The sequence below is a fragment of the Nycticebus coucang genome, chromosome 10, assembly GCF_027406575.1.
Source record: "Nycticebus coucang isolate mNycCou1 chromosome 10, mNycCou1.pri, whole genome shotgun sequence".
Classification (NCBI taxonomy): domain Eukaryota; kingdom Metazoa; phylum Chordata; class Mammalia; order Primates; family Lorisidae; genus Nycticebus; species Nycticebus coucang.
The window spans coordinates 5508737-5532127 of NC_069789.1; the positions used below are offsets into that span (position 1 = coordinate 5508737).

Sequence of the window (23391 nt, forward strand, 5' to 3'; positions counted from 1 at the left end):
TATTCCAACAATATTGGACCATTTAAAACACACCAGCAAGGTAAAGAAGCTGGATAGATGGCTTCCACATGGACTGAACGAGTGTCAGAAGAGAACTCGTTTTGAAGTGTGCCTTTCTTTACTGCTACAACGTAATGGCAAACCATTACACCATATTGTTAGGTGTGATGAAAAATGGAAATATTTGGCACAAGGCTGGATAAAGATGAAGTGCCGAAACCAAATGTTCATCAAGGAAAGCTCATGGTGTCTGTTCAATACTGGCTTTCTCCACTGTAGCTTCATGAAACCTAGTCAATTGATTACAGTGGATGTCTACCGCAATCAAAAGGATGACATGAGGAGGAAGCATGTGATTAAGAGGCAAAGATTGTTCAACAGAAGCAAGCAAGTCCTCTTGCAAGACAGTGATGTCACACAAAGCTGCTCAAACTACAGAAGCTGGATTTGGAAACTCTCTGTCATCCACCACATTCACCAGACTTTGCACCAACTACCACTTCTACTAGGCTTTAGACTGCTTCTTGAAAGCAAAACTTCATTTCCAATTTTATCGCCACTTTCTCTCCAGGCTTCTTGACTGCTGGGACACTACTCAAGTTACCAATTAGATGGCACAATTGTATTGATAGTTTAGGGGCATATTTTGATTAATTGTACTGCCTTTTGTTTGAGATATAATAAACTGAACTTTTAATTTGCAATCAGATATTTCATATTTAACGACCTAATAGCATTGCTGCAGGTCCATGTGTTAACACTGGGGGGCACTGTCAGAAGAGCAACTGGGAACGGACAGAGAGGACTGAGCATTAGACACAAAGAAACTTCTGAAATTGGGCAAATTTAAAGCACAGGTCAGCCTGGGCATGCAGGAAACAAGAGCTGGTTTGAAAGGTTGTCTCAGGAAGAACTTTCAAACTATATTTAGCCTGTTAAGTGATCATCCGTATGTTACATTGAATCACACGGTCTTACCCACCTTTCAGGGGTGCCAGCCCTCAAAAGCAGATAAAATTGTAACTGGAACAAAAATGGCTTGTTCTTAGAAGGGGCTCAGCTCTTGTTTAGAATGTATAGGAGGGGAACGTGAAGCAAGTATTCTCTCTTCTCAGTCTACAGAATGTGGGCTCCCTGGGAGAAGAGAAAATGTGGAACACTCACGGGTCACATCTCATTCTAGCGACAACTAGTTGAGGTTATGTCCTCCTTATATTTGTGCAAAGACAATCAGTCAAAGTTTGGCTGCCTTTTTATTTTTAACTTTAGAAAGATGTGAAGAAGGATTGGAAAAGGACACCATTGACGGAGTAACTTGTGACAATGATTTTCATTCTAAACAGATTTTTTAAAGTGTTATTCTTGGCCATTATCTAGGACTCTAAAATATAATACTTTCAATGTAGTGTACCATTCATTATAATAATATTCTCTTTGTAATAGATTTAGAACTTCCCTGATTAAGAAATAGGATAAAATTGAACCTGATAAAAATGTTGCTAAAGTTATGAAAAAATAGTCATTGTCTTAGACGTTTCCAGAAAATACAATAGATATCACAGTGGCAATAGTTTATGTTGGTTGCTCCTTGAAAACATCTTTGCTTTGCTTTGGGAAATCAATTTTAAGAATTTATATTGATACAAGGTAACTCTATGAATAGAATAGTATTTGCAGCAGTATTAATTTTCTGATAATTGTAAATAGAAAATGCAAGTTCTAAAACCAGGATCAGGTCATGTAAGTGCAAACCAAGATACAGTAAAATGTTTGACTTTTATTACACATTATTTATAGCTTATCTGCAAATAAAGAAATGTATTTGGGGCTTTCAGTAAAGAATTTCATTTTTCCTATTTTATACTAGTGTAATTTAATTTTTTCAGTCTTGATTTCTGGATATTTTTAGAGCAAATATTCTTTTTTGATATATGCCAAAAATGATGATTTTACAAAGAACATATATATACTATAAAATAATCATGGCATAGAGATGACCCCTCGCCACTGACAGTGATACTGAAAATTATTTATAGCTGAATTATCTCCTTAGGTAGAGCCCTTTAAAATATTGTACTCAAACATGTGAACTTAGTTCATCTTAGTTTTTTTACCTTTAAAGATGTTTCTAGTCCATGATATTCTTTCATGTTTGTTATTTCACAATATTCTTCTAAGTGATAGTAATAGTTTATGAGTTAAAAATGCCACCTGCTAAATGATCAGTTTTCATTCCTTTCTTTAGTTGATAAACATTCTCATTTTTTAATGTAAAATATGTATAAACAGTTTTTATGATGTAGCTTTCTTTTGTAATACACTGCAGAGGACTGTAATACGCTGGCCCAGACGTGCTCCTGTTATTTGAGAGTTTTATGTAAAGGAGGAATATATTAAACATGGTTTTCCTTTTAACATCATTTACATTTTCCTTATAATTTTTCTTTACAATTTCTTTCTTTCTTTTTGGCAGTTTTTGGCTGGGGATGGGCTTGAACCCACCACCACAGGCTTATGGGGCCTGCGCCCTACTCCTTTGAGCCACAGGCGCTGCCCACAATTTCCTTTTTAACAGTAAGTATGCTAACCTTATTTTATGCATTGTGTCTTTAAGGCCCTCTACTATTCAGAGTAGACACCTACTTTAAAGGTGATTCACAGAGCACATATTTTTCCAAAAATTAGGTAGCTTCATACAGAGTACCTTCACATTTGTTTCCTAAAACAGGAAAATGAAAATTACCTACGTTTCTTATTTTATTTCAAAAGAAATACAGTAGTAAAATGCTACTTATTCTGCCTAAGGCAGAATTTCTTCAACAGATTTCACCTCTTATCTGTCCTCGTCATTTGTTAGCCCAACTATCACAGGACCTGGGATTCAAACTTCTCTCCACTTCTGTATTTTCAGAAAGCGTAACTAAATGTATCAATACAGTTTTGACAAATCATCTTTGTTTGCTTTCATTGGACTAAGCCTTACTATTGATTACTGAAGACTAAAATTTCCTTTTTAAGTTAGAAGCAAACACTTCACCACTTCAAAGTCATTAACTAATGTGTTCAACAACAGTAAAATCTTAACGTAATACCCAATAAGTCTAACAGTGAACCCTACACACTTACTCTGGGAATCAAGGTCATTGTTTTCTTTGCTTATTCCACAGCTGTCAATGACTATTGAGACTAGAAACCTAGAAACTAGGTACATACAACCCACGATCAGGCGTCCAGCGGGCAGCCGGGAGAAAAGCGATTCCCGCGCCTGTTTGTGGAAAACACCTGCGGCCAAGCGCACCCGGAGCCGCACAGCTTCCGGAAGTGTCGCAAACACCGGAAGGGGGAGCGCTAACGACCCGCCCCTCAGAAGCTCCGCCCAGAGTTCGCTGCCGGGGGTTTCCATGGGGATGGTAAACAAGCCTCAACTGTCTCGCTTACAACTGCCGGGTGCTGGCTTTGCATTCCAGCCTCTTGGAGGCGCTCTGCGGGGCTACTGAAGAGGAGCCGGATGCAAGAGCGCAGTGCTGAGACTGACCCGAGGCACGCTTTTCTCGTGTTTCCCGTTAGTGACATCTTGGCGGCCTGAAGTGCCACTTCCTCTTCTGCACCACATGACCCAAGTCAGCCTCTTGACCTCCGCTCTCGTGGCCTCCGCTTCCTGGACGCCAACCCCGCGCTTCCTCCCTCCAGACGGCTGGTCTCTGGCCTAGTTAAGACTGAAGAAGATGCAGCTGGACTTCCCCTGGCATCCTCTGCCTTGTTAAACTTCGGGTGGAATTTGGAGGCCTGGGCTGTAAGCTTTGCTTGCTGCGTAGAAATCAGTCCTGATCCCTTCCGAGGACAGTTAGTTACCTGCCAGAAGTATCTACCACTGCAGGCGTCCCGGGTGGTTCTTTCAGTCACAAAAAAAGCTGTGGCCACGCTTTTCTGACGTCTGCCCTACAGAGTGTCCATGATGCTGGGCCCTGAGGGAGGTGAAGGCTTTGTGGTCAAGCTCCGCGGCCTGCCCTGGTCCTGCTCCATTGAGGACGTGCAGAACTTTCTCTCCAACTGCACGATTCACGATGGGCCCGGGGGCATCCACTTCATCTACACCAGAGAGGGCAGGCAGAGTGGGGAAGCTTTCGTTGAACTTGGATCAGAAGACGATGTAAAAATGGCCCTGAAAAAGGACAGGGAAAGCATGGGACACCGGTACATCGAGGTGTTCAAGTCCCACAGAACCGAGATGGATTGGGTGTTGAAGCACAGCGGTCCCAACAGCGCCGACAGTGCCAACGATGGCTTTGTGCGTCTTCGAGGACTCCCGTTTGGATGCACCAAGGAAGAAATCGTCCTGTTCTTCTCAGGGTTGGAAATCGTGCCTAATGGCATCACTTTGCCTGTGGACCCTGAGGGCAAGATTACTGGGGAAGCCTTTGTGCAGTTTGCCTCCCAGGAGTTAGCCGAGAAGGCCCTGGGGAGGCACAAGGAGAGGATCGGCCACAGGTACATCGAAGTGTTCAAGAGCAGTCAGGAAGAAGTCAGGTCCTACTCGGACCTCCCTCTCAAGTTCATGTCCGTGCAGCGGCCGGGGCCCTACGACCGCCACGGCACAGCCAGGAGGTACATGGGCATCGTGAAGCAGGCCGGCCTGGAGAGGATGCGGCCCGGCGCCTACAGCGCCGGCTACGGCGCCTACGAGGAGTACGGCGGCCTCAGCGACGGCGGCTACGGCTTCGCCCCCGACGTGCTGGGGAGAGACCTCAGCTACTGCCTGTCGGGGGTGTACGACCACAGGTACGGGGACGGCGAGTTCGCGGTGCCCAGCACCACCGGGCACTGCGTGCACATGAGGGGGCTGCCGTACAAAGCCACGGAGAATGACATTTACAACTTCTTCTCCCCGCTCAACCCGGTGCGAGTACACATCGAGATCGGGCCGGACGGACGGGTGACCGGCGAGGCGGACGTGGAGTTTGCCACCCACGAGGAGGCCGTGGCGGCCATGTCCAAAGACCGGGCCAACATGCAGCACCGATACATCGAGCTCTTCCTGAATTCGTCCACCGGGGCCAACAACGGGGCGTACGGCAGCCAGATGGTGCAGGGCCTGGGGGTGTCGGCGGTGCAGGCGGCGGCGTACGGCGGGCTGGAGAGCCAGGCCATGAGCGGCTGCTACGTGGCGGGCTACGGCGGGCAGAGCGGCCTGGGCGGCTACGACTAGCCCGGGGGACTCGGAGCGCTGTCAATCAAACCTCCGCGGGCGGCCGGGCAGCCGGGAGAGCAGACGTGGGGAAACTGGGGGACCCATTTTGCACCGTGCGAAATCCAGGTTTAAAAATTGCTTCTGCAGTGTTTTCTCATGCAGACTTTTCTAGCGTGTGATACTGAGTAAACTACAACTATTTTCAGCTTTTCTCAATTAGCCTTCCCGTAGTGTACTTCCGAGTGACGGTATCTGGTCATCTGTGTGCCAGTGTAAGGACGGACCTTTCGCCACCACTTTGCAGTGAACACACTGGAAGATGTGCTTTTTTTTTTTTTTTTTTGGAACCTCCCTGATGCAAAAAAGAAATACTTCTGGTTCATTCTAGTTTATCTTTTCACTTAAAATCTTTGCGGTTCAGTTTAAGCTTTTTAAGAGTTTTGAGAGTTGAGATGATACTAATACTGTAGGAATTCGTGAGGCCTTGAACTTAAAACTGTCTCTGTACTGTGATTTCCTTTCCGGTGAATTTCGTTAAGTGAAACTTGTTAAAATTTTTTGTTAACTAAATTTCTTTCTTAAAAATACCTGTATTCCTTGCAATGACTGGCACAGATTACTCAGCAAAAGGTAGTAAAACACCTGGGTGGTTGAAGAGAATTCATTTTAGTCCTAACGTGTTTTAGTGTGAATTTTAAAATAATTTCAAACATCTAATCTATGATCTCCCTTATATTTGTACAATATAAGAATAAAAACGTAATAAAATATAATAAAAATGTTAAAAAATACTGTTGAAAATGTTTTTTTCAAAGCATCGAAGTTCAGATAAAAGCATGTTTTCCAAATTGAAAGTCTATTTTTATAGTTGAGCAGATACTAATATTACAGAGAAGCAGGTTATTATACTGAGAAGCAGCAGTGTTAATGACCTCTTTTCTACAAGGATGAGAGTACGAACCTCTCTCAAAATACAAGCAAACACTTTCTAATCAAATTAATTATTTTTTTGGTGTAGCCTTAACAACTCACCTGTTTTAATTTAAAGTAATTGTCTTTCTGGTTCTTTTACTGCAAGCACAGGAGAAAAACAGTAATATGTAAACACTGCTATTTTCACAAAAGAAGTAGAGGGGACCTCGGTTCATACAAAACAACGAATTAATGATTTTTGTAAGATCAGAGATTTTACAAGTCCTTGTATTATAAATTATGAAAATAAAATATTTGCTCATGTCTTAGTTTTAAATATATAAATGCTACACACTGTTTTACCATAAGTTAATGTTTTATAACATACATAGAATTCAGTCTAATATTAAGAAATTAGTAAACCATGCATTTATAACAAAGTTGACAGAATAATTCATTTTCATTATCGATTAATTATTATACTCAACTTGAAGCTGTGTCACAGCCAATGGAAAGGCCAAGTGAAAATGTAGAGGGAAATTTAGAAATGATGAAATGAACGTACAGAGCACCTTTCAAAATAACATTTCACCGTCACTGGGAGCTAGTAATTTCCTATTAACAGAATTTGATTCGTTCTCCTTTCAATTTTCCCAACCCCTTAAGGTACTTGATACATAAGTATATGTTTAGATGGTTATCATGGTGATGGCAACAAAGGAAAGTGGCCCTTTTTGAAGGGAACACGTCTTATAAAACACTGTAGTAATTTTTTGTGTTATATAAGACGTTGATCCCCACAAACTTGGCAACTTAAAACAACTACATGTATTATACTTTGTGCTGGTCAGCAATCCAGGCACAGATTAGTGGCTCTTCTGCTTAGTGTTTCAAAAGCTGCCAAGCATCAGCCTATGCTGGGTTCCCACCTGGTATCTAGACTAGAAAAATTCACTTTCCTACCTGTTTTGTGGTTTTCCTTCAGGTCCTTGTGTCTGAAGGATACCTAGCAGCTTGCTTCTTAAAAATCAGAAATGGCAGTGCCTGTGGCTCAAAGGGGTAGGGCACCAGCCCCCCATATGCCAGAGGTGGAGGGTTCAAACCCAGCCCTGGCCAAAAAAACTGCAAAAAAATAAAAGTCAGAAATGGGAGGGACAAGAGACTGAACTGTGTTTCCTAGCAAAAGTATGTCTTAGCAGAACATAATGGAATAAAATTCCGTCACCTCTTTGGGATTTTAGTATAGGAGAAAGTCATAGTTCTACCTACACAAGAATATTAGCTTAGGTGAGTGTGGGGATGTGAGCAGGTGGGGATTATGGAAGCCAATTTATATCTGTACTTGTCCAAATCTTGTTCCCTCTTCAATGGCCTCCCATTTAAAGCCTCACTTAAGCAAGCGCTGGTGGAGATGAAAGAAAGGTGGGGAGGGAAGGACTGGCCTTGAGGTTCCTCCTTACAAAATGACATTTAGAAAGTTTCTTATTTTAAAAGTCTGAATTTTATTAGTCATTGGCAGAGAATGGAAGAAAAGTCATCCCGTTGAATGAAAGGTTATCTTTCAGCAAGCAATCACAAATGTGCAGGTAGCCAAATGAAATACAATTTTATTCAGATAGACTAAAGTTCAAATACAAATCAAGCTCTCTAGCATGTACGGAAGAGATCAAAAGTAAAAATAAAATGTTATAAGTTATTCAGGTTTTTCACTGCTAAATAGTCTTTTAAACAGGCCCAACCAATTTTAACTTTCTTAATTTACAATTCTACCTCCTTTTATTGTAAAAGTATAGCGTATGTCTTAGCCATGCAACCAGATGTAAACAATAAATTTTAATAAAGAACTAGGGCAATGCATAAAATATTCCAGAATAATAGATTTTAACTAACCTATAATTCTAAAATTAGATTCAGGTAATGCCTTTATTTAAGTTTCAAATAGAGCTGGTGTTACTATTTACATAATTGTTTTCATTTTTAATCAAAAAGTCACAACACATACTAGCTACTAAATGAAAAATCAGTTTGGCTAAAATCTTTTACTCAGTTTTATTCACTTTAATTTTTTCAAAATGATATGTAAGTATCCCATGTAATACACACACACACCATCTTCATTTTTTTATGTGTTCTGTTTTATTCCACAAAAGCTAGTATTTTTAAAAATAATTAGTTTAGAAAAATAATTGGGGGCCGGGTACAGTGGCTCAGTCCTGTAACCCTAGTATTCTGGGAGACTGAGGCGGGTAGGTAGCCCGAGCTCACAGGTTCAAGACCAACCTGAGCAAGAGCAAGACCCCATCTCTAAAAAAAATAGCTGGGTGTTGTATCCGACGCCAATAATCCCAGCTACTTGGGAGGCTGAGACAAGAGAATCACTTGAGCCCAAAAGTTTGAGGTTGCTGTGACCTATGATGTCACAGCACTCTACTAAGGGTGACAAAGTGAAACTGTCTCAAAAAAATAAATAATTGGATTAGCCTATTTTTATAAACCTTAATTTATGGTAATAAGAAAGATAACACACAAGAACTTTTTTGAGTGGCCCAATACTGTTTTACCATTTTTACAAAGCTAGCCTTTGCTTCTGGTATCCAGTTCCCAAATAGATCCTCTAAGACATCCCTCATAACACCTTGTTTTATTTTTTTACCTCTTCCTTCCCCTTCTTCTTCAAAAAGTTTTTATTATTTACCAACTAAGACTTCGTAGATGTCCCGAAATATTTTCCTTTGTTTACGGCTATTACTACCTTGTGCCTACCTGCTGTTACTCCCGTCTAATCAATTCCAGATTACGTCTCACATTGGTGGTTTTAAGACCCTGCCACTTACCAATATGAAACCATAATCCTGGACAAAATATTTCCTCTATAGAAGCAATGAGGAGTTCAGTGTAACAACTTGACAGGAGACAAAAAAAAAAAAAACTATGAGGGCGGCGCCTGTGGCTCAAGGAGTAGGGCGCCGGTCCCATATGCCGGAGGTGGCAGGTTCAAACCCAGCCCCGGCCAAAAAAAAAAAAAAAAAAACTCCATGAGCTCTCAAATAGTCACTAATCTGTCCATCTATTTCAGCAGGCAGCATATTGCACAGTCTGGTTCTGATTGTATGCTGGTGTGGATGCAAGGAAAACAAAATTGGGACTAGTACTCCAATTCACAAAAAGTAGTTAATTAATTCTATAAAATGCTGATTGTGTGATCTGATCGCCTTTAGGCAAGCATCAAATCGGGAAATGACATATGATTATTAGCAGGAATGATGCATCCTGAGGCTAGAAGGTGAAGCTTGAATCTCACATGGGGCTGGGAGTGTAGCTGGTTCTTCTGTGAAGCTAATGCTTGGCGTTCCTGTTCAGGTGTGCTGGTGGTATACCTGAAGCCAAGTCCTACACCGTCTAGCCACGTAGTCGCAGGAGTACAGGGAGGTCTTGACCCTGAAGCATTATGATTATTTTCTTACTAGGTTCACTTAAAAAGGGGGGGGAAATGCTGACTCAAGCAAAGAAGTACCACATGTGTCAACACCTAGGAACGGGGAAGGCTGGATTGTCAGTGTGTGATCGTTAGCTAGTAGCAATCCCTTTGCCTCTTAAAAGTGAGTGGAAAGAGAGGCTTCATCCCTTCCTTCCCTCTCTCTACTCCCCCAAGTCAAGAAGATGATAGAAGTTTAAGCAAAAATGTACTCCTCCTTGGCTGACATGTGAGGTAAAGGTGGAGAATGTTTCTTTCTCTAAAATAAATGTTTTCCAACGTTTTGATCCAAGGGAACAACAGCGAAACAGCTTGGTAGGGAACACCTCTGTGGACAGGACTCATCAGAACCTGAAACACATTCAGAAGTGCACAATTCTGAAAACAAGCTGCCACTTTAAGTCTTATTTGCTCTTCCACTTTCTTTGTTGGACACAGCTCTAACCACCTCAGTGATACAGGGTTCCTCCACTCAGGGCTAGACAGGGACACCCCCACCCCCATTCTCTAGGCCCAGGTGAACTCAGAAATCAGACCCCCATCTCCAGGCGCAAACAGGCTGCCCTTTCTAGGCTGCACCCTCTGGGCTCTAGCAAGGTCACGAACTAGCAGGCTGAAAGGTTTTGGGTGATTCCACCTTGAGTAGGGAGCACACACCCTAATCCCTTCGCTGAAACAAAAACTGCAAAGATTTAATACTATATATACCCCTAAACAAAGGACCCCCTGGGAGACTTCTGACTTGGGTCTTCCCCTCTGCCAGTAGCTCTGGTGCTTTTCGTTCCTTCTGTTCTCCTTTCTGTCTAATAAAATCCTATCTTATCATTGATTTGTGGTTCATGAGTTCATTCTTCGAATCCCTGAGAACAAGGACCTACTGAAAAAAGAAATTCAGATAACATCAGGACAAAATGTATTTATTTACATTATGTCATATTGCAAAGAAGTAATTTGGTTATTGATAGCTTCCATGACACCATGTGTTTGCCTTCATATGTACAAGATGATATAGACGTGAACAGGGGTAAACACTGGCTATAATGGAGCCTTAAAATATGAGAGCTTTGTTGTTTTTGATTGATTTGATTGTTCAGTCGATCTCTGCATCCTGGTTCTCATTCTCTTTTCACTTCTCCCATTCATTAGGTAAGATAAACTGTGACAGAACCATAATTCTACTAATTCCCAACTATGAAAAAATCCAGGTTACTCAAATTGGGATCATTCTGTACTACTGAAAATTTTCACCATGAATGCTGTCAATATTTATTTGATACAATATATTTAATAAATAACACATTATTTAATTTTTAGTACATTTACATTTATAATTAAAACATATATAGTTATTCCTAGAGCACCCAAAGAAGCCTAAATATTACATATGTTTTGAGTTCCTTAACAGTTTGGGGAATAAATTTCATATATATATTTTTTTTGGGGGGGGGAAATTGCACTGTATGTTTTTTAAATTGATGTCAATTATTTCAATTCATCTGAGAACATAAGAGAGTTTTATAAGAGATTTTTTTCTTAAAATTTTTACTAGGTTATTAAAATTTTTTTGTCTTTTCCTAAATGGGCAGAAAAAATTGCTGATCACCCACTTATGTAAGGTTTTCATTGAGGTAGAAAACATGATTAAGTACTAAAAAACTCATTAAATAACACTTTTCAACAACAGTAATGAGCTAATTAGCAATACTTTGCTCAGTGAACCTTCTACCATCACTCTAAGAAGCAAGGTCATGGTTAACATTTGGTTATTCTATAGCATTAATGGTTATTTTATACAGTATCCAGCTTGTTCTCTCAGATGAGAAACCAATTATAAAAACAATGAGAATTATTTTTCCAAAACATCGTCATGATATAAACATACACCGAAGCCATCTGATAATTTAGAGGACACATGTTGATCTAATTGCTTTACATTCTATAACCATGACATTAAGAAATAAAATTCTGATTTTTCTTCTCATCAGCAATGTTGCTTTTGGTTGAAAGTTCAGATTTCCTAAGAAGGGATTATCTGAAGAAAAAGTTCTGATTTTCGAGAATCCTCCCCTGGTAATATTTTTATAACGACAACTATCCTTAGTGTAGTTGTTTCTGGCTTAAAGCGTACATACTTTTTTTTTGTTTCTGAAAGGTGACTATAAAATAGCTGAGTATGTTTTTAGCTAGGAAAATGAAAAAGGGTTATTTTGTTGTATAGAACAGCCTGCACAGTAGAACAGGAGGATGTAAAGCAATGACAGGAATATCTATGTGCCTCAAATCGTTACCATAGGAAGAGGGTCCAGCTGCCTGTCACTGTCAGCCAATATGCAGAGACTGGATAGGTCCACCAGACTTTGTCAGAAGGGCAGCAATTCAGGAGAACAACAAGAGTAGCTTCTCCAAAAATCACACTTTAACAAAGTGTGATTTGTACCAGAATATTTATTGCAGCCCAATTCATAATTGCTAAGTCATGGAAGAAGCCCAAGTGCCCATCGACCCGTGAATGGATCAATAAATTGTGGTACATGTACACCATGGACTATTATGCAGCCTTAAAGAAAGATGGTGCCTTTACCTCTTTCATATTTACATGGATGGAGCTGGAACATATTCTTCTTAGTAAAGTATCTCAAATGGAAGAAAAAGTATCCAATATAGTCAGCCCTACTATGAAACTAATTGATAGCTTTCACAGGAAAGCTACAACGCAATTATAACCTAAGAATATGGGGAAAGGAGAGAGGGAAGGGAGGGGTGAGGATGGAGGGAGGGAGGGTGATAGGTGGGATTACACCGACGGTGCATCTTACAAGGGTACATGTGAAACTTACTAAATGTAGAATATAAATGTCTTAACACAATAACTAAGAAAATGCCAGGCACAGCAGGTCTGGTTGGTTGGAAGGGTCTATGTGCCCTTCACCTCGTGTCTCCCATTCTTGCTGTTTTGTAAATTCAGCTTTAATCTAAAAGTGTGTGTCTTTAGTAGTTTAGGAGGATTGATTTAGGAGATTAACTTTTGAATTGGAATGTTGTTTTGGGTCATGGATTATGCTGGTTACTGTTTATTATATAGGTCATGGGTTACACTGATTATTGTTGTTTCAGATAAGAATGAATATAGTTTTTACTTTGAACTTTCACGTACAGAACTGTGGTTTTGGCATGGAAGAACAGAACAGTCTTGGAGAGGCCCCTCTCGCTGTTCTCCAGAATTGCAGGCCTTCTGACAAAGTCTGGTGGATTTGGCCCTTCTCCACTTATTGGCTGACAGTGACAGGTGGCTGGACCCTCTTAATACGGTAACAAAGCCATAGAAATTAAAGCAGAGATACACAGAAGCCATTCACAAGAAGCATTCACAAAGAAAATGAAGCAGCCAGTCATGAAAGACTATATAGTAATCAATTTGTGTGACATGTTTACAGTATAAGGCATCAAAAACTTATTTTGATACAAGATTCCCCTGCTCGGGCTGGTCAGGCTCCCCCCATTTTCTAGGTGTAGGTGAGCTTAAAAATCTGTCCCATCACAGACCTCCATCTCTAGACACACCTGGACCCCCCTTTCTGGGAGATTCCTCCCTGAGTAGGGACCCCAATGTCTTGCCTGGGGCAGGGACTGTGAGGACTGCATCCCTGTGCTAATTTTAGGATGATTTTCTACCCGAGGACCTCTATCAACTGTGACAACTTCCCAAAACCCCCTGCCTACAGGATAGGAAAGCAGCCTTTAACTCCCCTAGACTGAAGACTCCAGAATCTTCTCCCTTGGACCACCTCCTCTGCTGTTGGAGGTTCTGCTCCCACTCTTTTTTAATCTTTCTCCCCCTCTTTTTCAGTCTTTCCTCAGTAAACTGCCTGTCGATAAACTCTGCCCTGTCATTTATCCACAGGGTCTGTAGTTTCTCTCTTAAAACCCTGAGACCAGGGGCTTGTCATAGAAATTCCAACAACAGTTTTATTTCAGATTTTTTTTACTACTATTTGGATCATGGAAACAGCTTTTTTTCTTCTGTTTTCATTATATTAGACTGTGTATACATTCTCTGCAGTTATTTGTCAATAACAAATATCAGGAACAATTCTATCTTATTACAAGTTTTAACTGTTGTTTTTTCCTTTATTGATCCATGCATTCAAATGAAAACTAGAGGGTCCGTGGACATTAGCCTTCATCAGAAAACATACAAAACAATTCTAACTAAAGGGAAGTTATTAAATGTGTATTAGGAAAGTTGTCCCAGAAAAGAAGTACATGTGAAATTGTCTGTTTTTACCTTCCAATATATTCATAGGTGATTTTAGCTGTAAAGAAGGGACTGGCTTGGCACCTGTAGCTCAACAGGCTGAGGCTCCAGCCACGTACACCAGAGGGTGGGTTCGAATCCAGCCCGGGCCGCCAAACAACAATGAGTGCTGGAAACATTCACAAAGAAAATGAAGCAGAAAATGAAACCAAAAAAAAAGAAGGGACGATGGCTATTCATGAGGCAGCCCTCCTTGTTTGTATAAATACAGCAGCTACGTATTATACAATTCTGATATAAAAGTTACTCCTGAATATTGTTATTCATCTTGTCAAAAATTATCTACCAAACACCCATTACACAAAACACACCCAACTTTGAGCTAGAAAAAGACAGAGGCAACCCGTTCAAACGGCTCTTTGACCCGAGGAGTTGGTGGTCAGGTTCAACTAAAAGAATAATTTATAACACATTATAGTCCTCTTTTCATTCTTTCTTGCCCCCGAACTCTCTGGAGAGTCTATCACATTAGAGTCTATTAGAGTCTATCACATTAATTTTTCTGTCTCTTCTAAATGAAAGTCTTCTCCTCTCCACTCTCCATAACAGACAGAATGGCCTTCATCTGCGTATGAAAAAAACAGGCGTGCAGCCAGACCAGGAATCTCTCTTGAGAAGTTTTACTCCATTATTGTGGGACTTTGGAAACACTGCGTGGCTACAGCAGAATGGATAGTGTCTTTCCACAGAAAGAAGAATCAATAAAGACTACAGTAAAGGGAAAAGGCAAAGTACTACAGGTTCTTAAATGAGAATTGATTTCTACCATTGACCATGGAACAAGCTCATCAGTAACATTACAGTGAGAAGGAATTTAATTGTTTCTTCTTAAGGTAGAGTTTGAACTTGGAAGGTAAGTGTAAGAGGGAAATCAATCCTCTGTTATCACAAGTAACTTAGTCACGGCATCCCTATTCAAGAAAATGCAATTATTTAAGAGCCCTTTGTAATTCACTCAATGGATTGTCTCAGAAAGGCAGCTACATTCCTCAGAAACGTATGAGTTTAATTTTTAATTCTTTCTGTACTCACGTCGGTACCCAATCACTTGAGACATCTTTAAGACCCCTCGGTCACACAGTAAATGAAACAGAAAGAAAAGGTGTGAGTGAAAATTCATGAGTCAAATTGAAAAATAATCCAAATTGACCACATCGATGATTCGTGTCTTCACATAAGGGAGGGAAAAACATGTTATTTACTTAACATATAAACATAGTGAAGTTACATGTTTGTAAACAAGTATCTTTTGTGCGTCGTCTTAGTGTAAGGAAAGCGTTGTGATTTGGTTGAACGTTTTAAAATATGTATTGTTTATTTTATTTTACTTTCACAGTAGCCTATAGAAGTAGACAACTGTGGTAGGGTAGAAACAGCAGTATCGTTAATAGCAATAATAGTAACAGGAGAACTAGTCTAGAGATGTAAGTAAATTACGTCTTTTGCTAGCTGAGTTATACAGCTAGTAAGGTGTAGCTCTGGATCATAAGCTCACTTCTTTAGGCTCCATATCTCTGAATTTGAACTACAACACCTAATAAATTCAGTTTTCATTAGAGTATGTAAATATTTCAGAAGGATATTTACACCTCTGAAAAATGCATTCCTACTTTGGGTTATATATGATATTTATGTTCTATTTTGGGCACAGAAATGTCCTAAATAGATTGTTGTGCTTTAAATACCTATGTGGGATAAAAGATATTAAGAATAACAAATTTAAGGAGGAAACAAACTAAAAAAAAAAAATGCATATTAATGTTTAAGCCTCATTTATCTTTATTTTCTAGATACTAAATGTTATTCCCATTTATTTCTTGAGTGAGGTAGCTGTGAGATCTTTTCTCTATGGAAGAATTATTAATGTTAACAAAGTAGAAGTCACATTAGAAATTCTCCTTGTACCTCATCTTCATTAACATCACAGGCCATCTATGAAATACAAACATATTATTGTCTCCAAATGTGTGTCTGTGTGTGTACACATTCCTAATGAATTTAGATTTATCAAAAAATTATCAAACACCAACAATTAGATTAACATTAAGAATAAAACTGAGAACATTTAGTGAACAAACACAGCACCAAATAATGTCAGTTGTTTTTATATTTCTAACAAATTCCTTTCAAGATATCATCGAAATAATTTGCCCTAGGAGTAAAATGAAAAAAAAAAAAAAAAAAAGATTAAATAACTTGACTTAAGTCTTGCAGCTAGCAATTTTCAGAGTTTATATTTGGTGATACCTAGTACCTTCTAGAGATCATTTATCCTACAGCAGTAGTTGAACGGAAAAAGAAATATTCATTTAGTACCAGCTAATGCAGAAATGGTTTTTAGGACTAACTGCTACCACGGTTGTTTCATATTAACTATCAAATACTAACAAGGTAATGGATCTTCAGCTCAACGAGCCTAATCTTAATAATTCTCTCACATCTCAAAGAGGCATAAGATCCATATCCCATTACTGGGTTACCTTGATCCACTCAGCATTGTTGAGTTACTAACTTGGTACTATCTCTTTATATTCTCCCAGGCTATGGTAGTATATATTACAAGTGCTTGCAACATTTCCATTGTAAGCACTTACACACTCTTAAAATAAATACTTGAGGGCGGCGCCTGTGGCTCAAAGGGGTAGGGCGCTGGCCCCATATGCCAGAGGTGGCGGGTTCAAATCCAGCCCTGGCCATAAACTGCAAAAAATAATAATAAATAAATAAATAAGTACTTGAGCATCAAAGCAAGAAAGAAGGATTGCCTGACAGCATGGTCTTGGAAAATTCTTGAATTGGTGTTATGAATCAGCTATTTAGTGTTTCTGAAGTTCATCAGTTATAGCAGAATTCAATATAAGAGAAACTGCCAAGGCTATTTTTACTGTAGATAATCCTAATCCCTGTGAAATTAATCAATTACACATTCCCTTCAAGGAGCAAGAGCTAAGTAGGCAAAAGGATCAAACTTTTATAATTAAAGTTTCAGGAAGTTCACTACAATTACAGAAGCATTTCAGGGAAAAAAGGTCATTTAGATGTCTGCCCAGTTATTATTGTCATAAGTTACCAAAAGTAGGTAGTCTAAATAAAAAAGCCTTAAATGACAATAAGGCTGAATTGAAATAAAGGAGAGGAAATCCTATGTCTAAAATTTGATTTCTTAACCTGCAACAATTTTATATAGTTTAAGAATAACTTCCAGCAATACAGCTTTCATCATAGAGCTAGCCTTTCTCTATTATAATTGAAAATATATTGACTGAGGTTTTAGTGAAATTGACTATAAAGCTAAATTGCAAATAACTCCTATTAGTAATTGGTTTTGACTTCTATTAAAAATCTTTTGGAGCGGTGCCTGTGGTTCGGTGAGTAAGGCACCAGCCTCCTATACTGGGGGTGGCGGGCTCAAATCCAGCCCCAGCCAAACTGCAACAAAAAATAGCCCGGCGTTGTGGTTCCAGCTACTCGGGAGGCTGAGGCAAGAGAATTGCCTAAGCCCAAGAGCTAGAGGTTGCTGTGAGCTGTAACGCCATGGCACTCTACTGAGGGCAACAAAGTGAGACTCTGTCTCTTAAAAAAAAAAAAACTTTTGGTGATTAAAGATAGTAGCTAATGTCTTGTTGTTTCATTACCATGTTAACATAAGTGCTATAACCGTATGGTCAAGGTCTTGTTTTGTGTCCCGGCGTGGACTTCCACGACAGGTTCTACTACTCTTGACCACCATTCTTCTTGTTAGGAGTATTTGATTCTGCTTCCAAGAATGCCAAAGAACAGGGAAGAAAGCAGGGATCTATATCAGGCAATCTGCCTTGGAAAAGAAAATAATATAGAAATGTGCTATTTCACAGGAAGCAAATCATCAGGAAAGACCACAGTTTTCAAGGATCCTTAGAAAAGGTGCATCTGGTATGAATTTGTAGAATTTATAATGTTCGGTGTGGGAGATGCAACATGAAAGTTGCATCCCTGATTCTATACCTAGGAGGTTACGCAGTATCAACATAATTTAAAAATAATCCATCTCTGATAGAACAGAGTACCATCTGTGATATTGAGAAAAAGTCACTAGCCAGAGTCCAAACAGGAGCAACACTCGGAGTTCGTTGCGATTAAGGAAAGAAACGGCCAGGCTCATGATCACTGCCTCTGAGGGCTGAGTCCCAAGAACAGACAGCCCAGCCACGTGCAGACTCCTTGACTGGAGAATAACCCTCCCCTGCTCTTCCTCTCCTTCACTGGCGACGTGAGCCAAGGAGATGGACTCACCTTGTTAACCTGGGCGCCACCGGGTCTCATCTCTAAGCCCCAGACATCTCTAAGCCCTAACGAAAGAAATTAGAGTATTTCCTCACCTGTGAAATGAGGCCAGTTAATAGAACCCCAGCCCGTAGTGAGGAGATTTATTTTGTGTTCTTGAGAACGTTACGTGATTGGCTTTTACAGAGAATTCTTTGTCTTTAGCAGTGCTTTGAGGGATATTGCTGAGGAGGGAAAAAACTCTTAGCTTTACTCAGAACTAAGAATTATATTGGCCCTTTGGGGGTGGTTTTCTGTTTCCATATGAAATAAAATCCTATTTTTTCAAGTTCTTCAAAGTAGGATATCGGCACTATGATGGAGAGTGCACTATTTTATAAATTCTGCTAGTCCAAAATTATCCGCATAAATTTTATTTATCAGGAAGGATTTCCAGATGCACATTTAGGCAGTTAGTTATTCAAATTGCTCTTAATTTTTTTGAATACAATAACATTTATAAAAGCAAGAATTCATGAATGAAGATGTTGGTATTTCATGACTGTTTTTGATACACAAGAGAGATTCCTTGCAATACCGAAGATAAATTTATGAATTAGGAACCGTTAACAAAAACTTGGCAGACCTGAATCAGTGTATATTCTTTTGTGCCTTGTCCTGAAGTCCAATACTGGATCCAACCCTGTGCTAAATATTGAAGGTAATAGTATGCTTTCTTAAGCTACTTCAGATTCATGAGGAAATGCGTAAGAGGTAAATTGTGTTATATATCATATCTTAAATAAGCCAAGCCTGAGTGATTTTAATTATTCACTTAGTAAGCTCTTAGTAATGTATTTTAAACAAGCTGGTGATTGAGATTATATATTTTATTAGTGTGATTAAATATTTCACCGGCATCTATTGCAATTGAGGCCAGTCCTGGCTTCGTGACACAAATGGATGACATGAAATGAGTGAATATTCATTTCAAGCACCCTAAACATTTTTTTCTGTTCTCTCATTGAAATTGTGTCACAATTTATCATTTAAATACCATACAATAGTGTTAGTCTATCAGAGAAAAATAAAAAATAGGCTCAACAACGTAGTCTCCATCCTTGGAGAGCTACATATCTCTTTGATTTACGAAGGGAATATACGTATTAATGATGTGGACTAATAATTTCATAATTTAAATCATTTGTTACATCATGTGAAAAAAAGGTATTAATCTGGCCACAGACCATTTGCATATATTTTATATAGGCCATCAGCATGTTAGTAATAAACCTTTATACAGGAACAAATGAAGTATGTAGAAACTTAAAAAGAGTCAAACACTGTTTTCTCTTCTTCAAGAATTTGAGAAGTGTGTTTCTTTAACATTAATTCTAACATATAAGTTGTATACACTGAACACTCATTTTGAAAGCTATTACAAAATTTCTCAAAATAATCCATATTCTAGTACCTTACAATTCCTCTCATTCACTGAATATACAGACTTTTGAATAGCTTAACTGATTTCATTAATTTTTTCAGTACTTAGTATTCAAATAACGTATTTCATATTAGCAAAGGAATAATTTGTTATTCTCTCTGGTATTCCAAGAGAGATTTTCTTTCATGGGATCAATATTTAAAATATTGACAGATATTTCAATTTGCAATCTTAAAATGTGGAAATTTTATGCAAAATACAAGTCATTAAAAACTAGAAATGTATCGCCAATTTCCAGCATACGACTTGTACTCTTGAATGAAATATACAGCGTACAATCACTTACAAAAAGAACATTTTGGTTTATATGTTGATTTAAGTATTCAAAAGTGTAATTTGCTTTTGCATGACATAGGATTACCATATAGACCATCAGTTTTTGATGACAAAGGAAAATAGCCTTTTAATGATATTTAAGTTAATATAATTATATCAATAACAGAATAAAAACACTTTCTACATCCAATCCAAATGCTTGAATGAGTAGGGTTTCATTGCAGCAGTAATGTAGCCGGGCTTACACACCTATCTTTGTGTTAACTCTATTTTCTCCCTTTTCCCTACTCTTACAATAGTAAAACCTTTTTTTAGTCAAAGAATACTTCTTCCATTTTTATTCAGATACCCCCCCATTCCATGCTCAAATTAGTTGTTAACCCTGTTCATCTATTAAAACATTTAACCTATTGAAGCTGGAAGTTGAAATTTCTTCATTTTCTTGCACATAATGTGTTACCTAGAAAAATGCAAGGAACAAGAATTTGAAGACAAGAAAATTTTAGTATATTTCATTGCCAAGTTAGTAGTGTTTCGAAAATGAAACACTAGACAACACCCTGGTGCGTTGTACATAATGTAGAAAATCATGTTGCTTACGTCAAAGAGGTGGTGACACCTGCTATGCAGGGTGATATTCAACAGAACACCCCTCATGTAAGGCAACCTCGCATTTTTTACATTGAAAAGTGGGGTTTCTATAACATTCAGCACACCATATTTGCTTCCCCTGTTTGACTGTCACATGATTCACACCATCATAACATGAGTCAATGTTCTACAGTTGAGAAGGTCTTCCACTTGGGCCAGGTTCTGGAGGATGACCAGGGGTCTCCAGATAATGGCACATCACACATTGACAAAACTCCAAAAAAGTCCACTGGCTTCTCATTGCTTGTTCTATGCAGCTGCCAAGCTTTTTGTAAGACCAATTTGAGACAGAATGAAAGAGGGCTTGAATATCATTTCTTTCCAGGGATTGATGCCCAGTACTGATGAGTGATGTCATCAGCCCTGTCTACGCCTCCCATGAACTGGTCGTGTGAAACTTACTAAGTGTAGAGTATAAATGTCTTAACACAGTAACTAAGGAAATGCCAGGAAGACTATGTCAACCAATGTGATGAAAATATGTCAAATGGTCTATAAAACCAGGGTATGGTGCCCCATGATTGCATTAATGTAAACAGCTATGATTTAATAATAAATAAATAAATACTTAACAACAACAAAAAAGTAATGGTAATACACTTTGATCACATTTGGCTGCTGAATGTGGCTCTTCTTTTTCAGCTACTGGGAATAATGGTTGACAAAACACAGGGGATCCATGCCAGCCTGGGATGAGGTTATTGTTTCCTCAACAGACAGCATTGCCCTTGCCATCAATTTGATAATCAGGTGTGCGTTCTGCATCTGATTCCAGGGGAGCTTTGTCCACGTGTTCCTTTCTCACCGTACCTGCTACCTGATGTCCCATTGAACCAAGCTTATCACCTTCATAGGTGCCTCACTAAACTCAAGGACAAGTGACACGCTGATACTGCATTGCTCAAGTTTAGTATTTGGGTTTTTACCCCAATATGGCAAAATGAGGGACCATGCACTCATCAAAGCTGACTTCTGTTTCATTTGGGTCCAACTTTCTACATCTCTCATTCAGCATGCTTACGAGAGTTTACAACTTGGAAAACTGGAAAACTTATCCATTGGGTACAAATTTGCACTGTCATTAACACACGAATCAGAAAATACAGCTCAAATTAGTCATGGCTCATGGCAACCCTTACCAGTACCTTATGCTCATCTGTTCATTGTTCCCAAAATACACACCTTCTAGGAACTGAGATGTAACCACTCAGGAAATTAATTCTCAGAAAACATTTGAATTCGGAGCTCGTCCAGCCAAGATTTACACACTTCCTCTCAGCGTATCATTTGGAGTACGTGATAATGAGTTCAACAATCTTGAAAGTTCAAGAATTTCCGTGGGAGTTCTCATCTCGGGGAAGGAATCACTCTGTGGCTCTGTAACTCTGCCCACTACAAGCTGTGCAGTTAGGTCAGATTTTTTACGTCTGTGAACAATTTTTGTCACTTTCTTTTTCTTTGATGGAGGAGATTACTGCCCAGCAGATGGAACTTCATTGCCAAGACTGTCATCTCCAGGTGGGTATGAGGGATCACTTGAGTCAGACTCAGCATCAGAGCCTTCTGGAATAAGATCTGCAGACGCATGCAGCGAAGAACCCGCAGATTATTTATCGTTCCACTTGATCTCCCGAGTCCTCATCAGACATAGATGCTGAAGCATTTCTAGGTTATGGCATCACTATAGAGCTTGTCCCTATCCTGTCATCTGTCTCTCACAGGTCAGTCACTTTGTGTAAACTTAGAGTCTGAGACACCTTGAGACTTGTAAAATGATGTCAACCAAAAAAAAAAAAAAAAGGGAAAAGGATATGATTAGTCCTGGTGGTGAGTGTCTTGCCCACTGCTCCAAAGTTGGAACACGCAAAATGTCAAATCTGTAACTTCAGAATTTTCTTTTTATAGCCCAATAACATAACTAGTAGAGAAATGATAGAAAAACATTACTAGTATAAGATGTAGTGAAGTAAGTTGTGTTTACCAGTCTTGGGATGATTCTTCAAAATTTTTCTGAGAATTCACATTCCCTTTTGACAAGCTCCCAACACTCCAGTACCCGCAGCAGTGACAAACTCTGTGACCTGTGTGACAGCTGCCTCAGGAGGAAGACACGTGTGATGAATCACACCTCGGCGATGACCTTGATCGGCAGGATATAAATATTGCACGTGTCACTACTGTCCCAGTAGAGGACCATGAGGCTTAAAATAAAGCCTTTTGTGGATTATCACTAACAGCATTAAACTATGATTTACCAACACCACTCCGTAAAGTGAAAACCTAAAAATGAAAAGAATACAAAATGAAACACACCCTTCCCTTTACCCACCACCACCATCCCTGTATTTGATACTCCATCCATTGCTGCCTGGCTCTGCTTCAGCAGTCAGATGAATCTTGTCTCATTGAGTGGACCTTTGCCTACATTTATCTCATTGCGCCTCCCAGAAATATGATGAAGTGGAAAACTAATCCTTTCTTTATTGGAAAACAGGGTGTGTGTTTGGGTTGGGCGAGGAGAGGCAACATCCAATATATTACTTTGCCTTTTTCCATTTACTTCCTTAGATTTTTCTTGTTTTTCTTTTCTTTTTTCTTTTTTTTTTTTTTTAGAGACAGAGTCTCACTTTATCACCCTGGGTAGAGTGCCGTGGCGTTATAGCTCACAGCAACCTCCAACTCCTGGGCTTAGGCCATTCTCTCATCTCAGCCTCCTGAGTAGCTGGGACTACAGGTGCCCACCACAACGCCCGGCTATTTTTTGTTGCAGTTTGGCTGGGGCCAAGTTCAAACTTACCACCCTTGGTATATGGGGCCAGCACCCTACC

The 23391-nt window shown here is 39.3% G+C and overlaps 1 protein-coding gene across 6 annotated transcripts; it reads left to right on the forward strand.

Moving 5' to 3' along the window:
• Positions 1-3952: 3952 nt before the first annotated feature.
• On the forward strand, positions 3953-5206 carry LOC128596952 (heterogeneous nuclear ribonucleoprotein F-like). 6 transcript variants are annotated; one of them, XM_053606831.1, is made up of 2 exons: positions 3953-4357; positions 4772-5206. In XM_053606831.1, exons 1-2 carry the CDS (start codon positions 3953-3955, stop codon positions 5204-5206), a joined length of 840 nt encoding a protein of 279 aa, XP_053462806.1. The 6 variants fall into 6 exon arrangements, with proteins under 6 accessions (XP_053462806.1, XP_053462805.1, XP_053462802.1 ...); XM_053606830.1 differs by having other exon boundaries at positions 3953-4350; positions 4663-5206; XM_053606827.1 differs by having other exon boundaries at positions 3953-4237; positions 4373-5206.
• The last annotated feature ends 18185 nt before the right edge of the window (positions 5207-23391 follow it).

What these genes read in the sequence shown, in the direction of transcription:
- LOC128596952 (XM_053606826.1), top strand. Translation starts at nt 3,953, where the DNA reads ATGATGCTGGGCCCTGAGGGAGGTGAAGGCTTTGTGGTCAAGCTCCGC.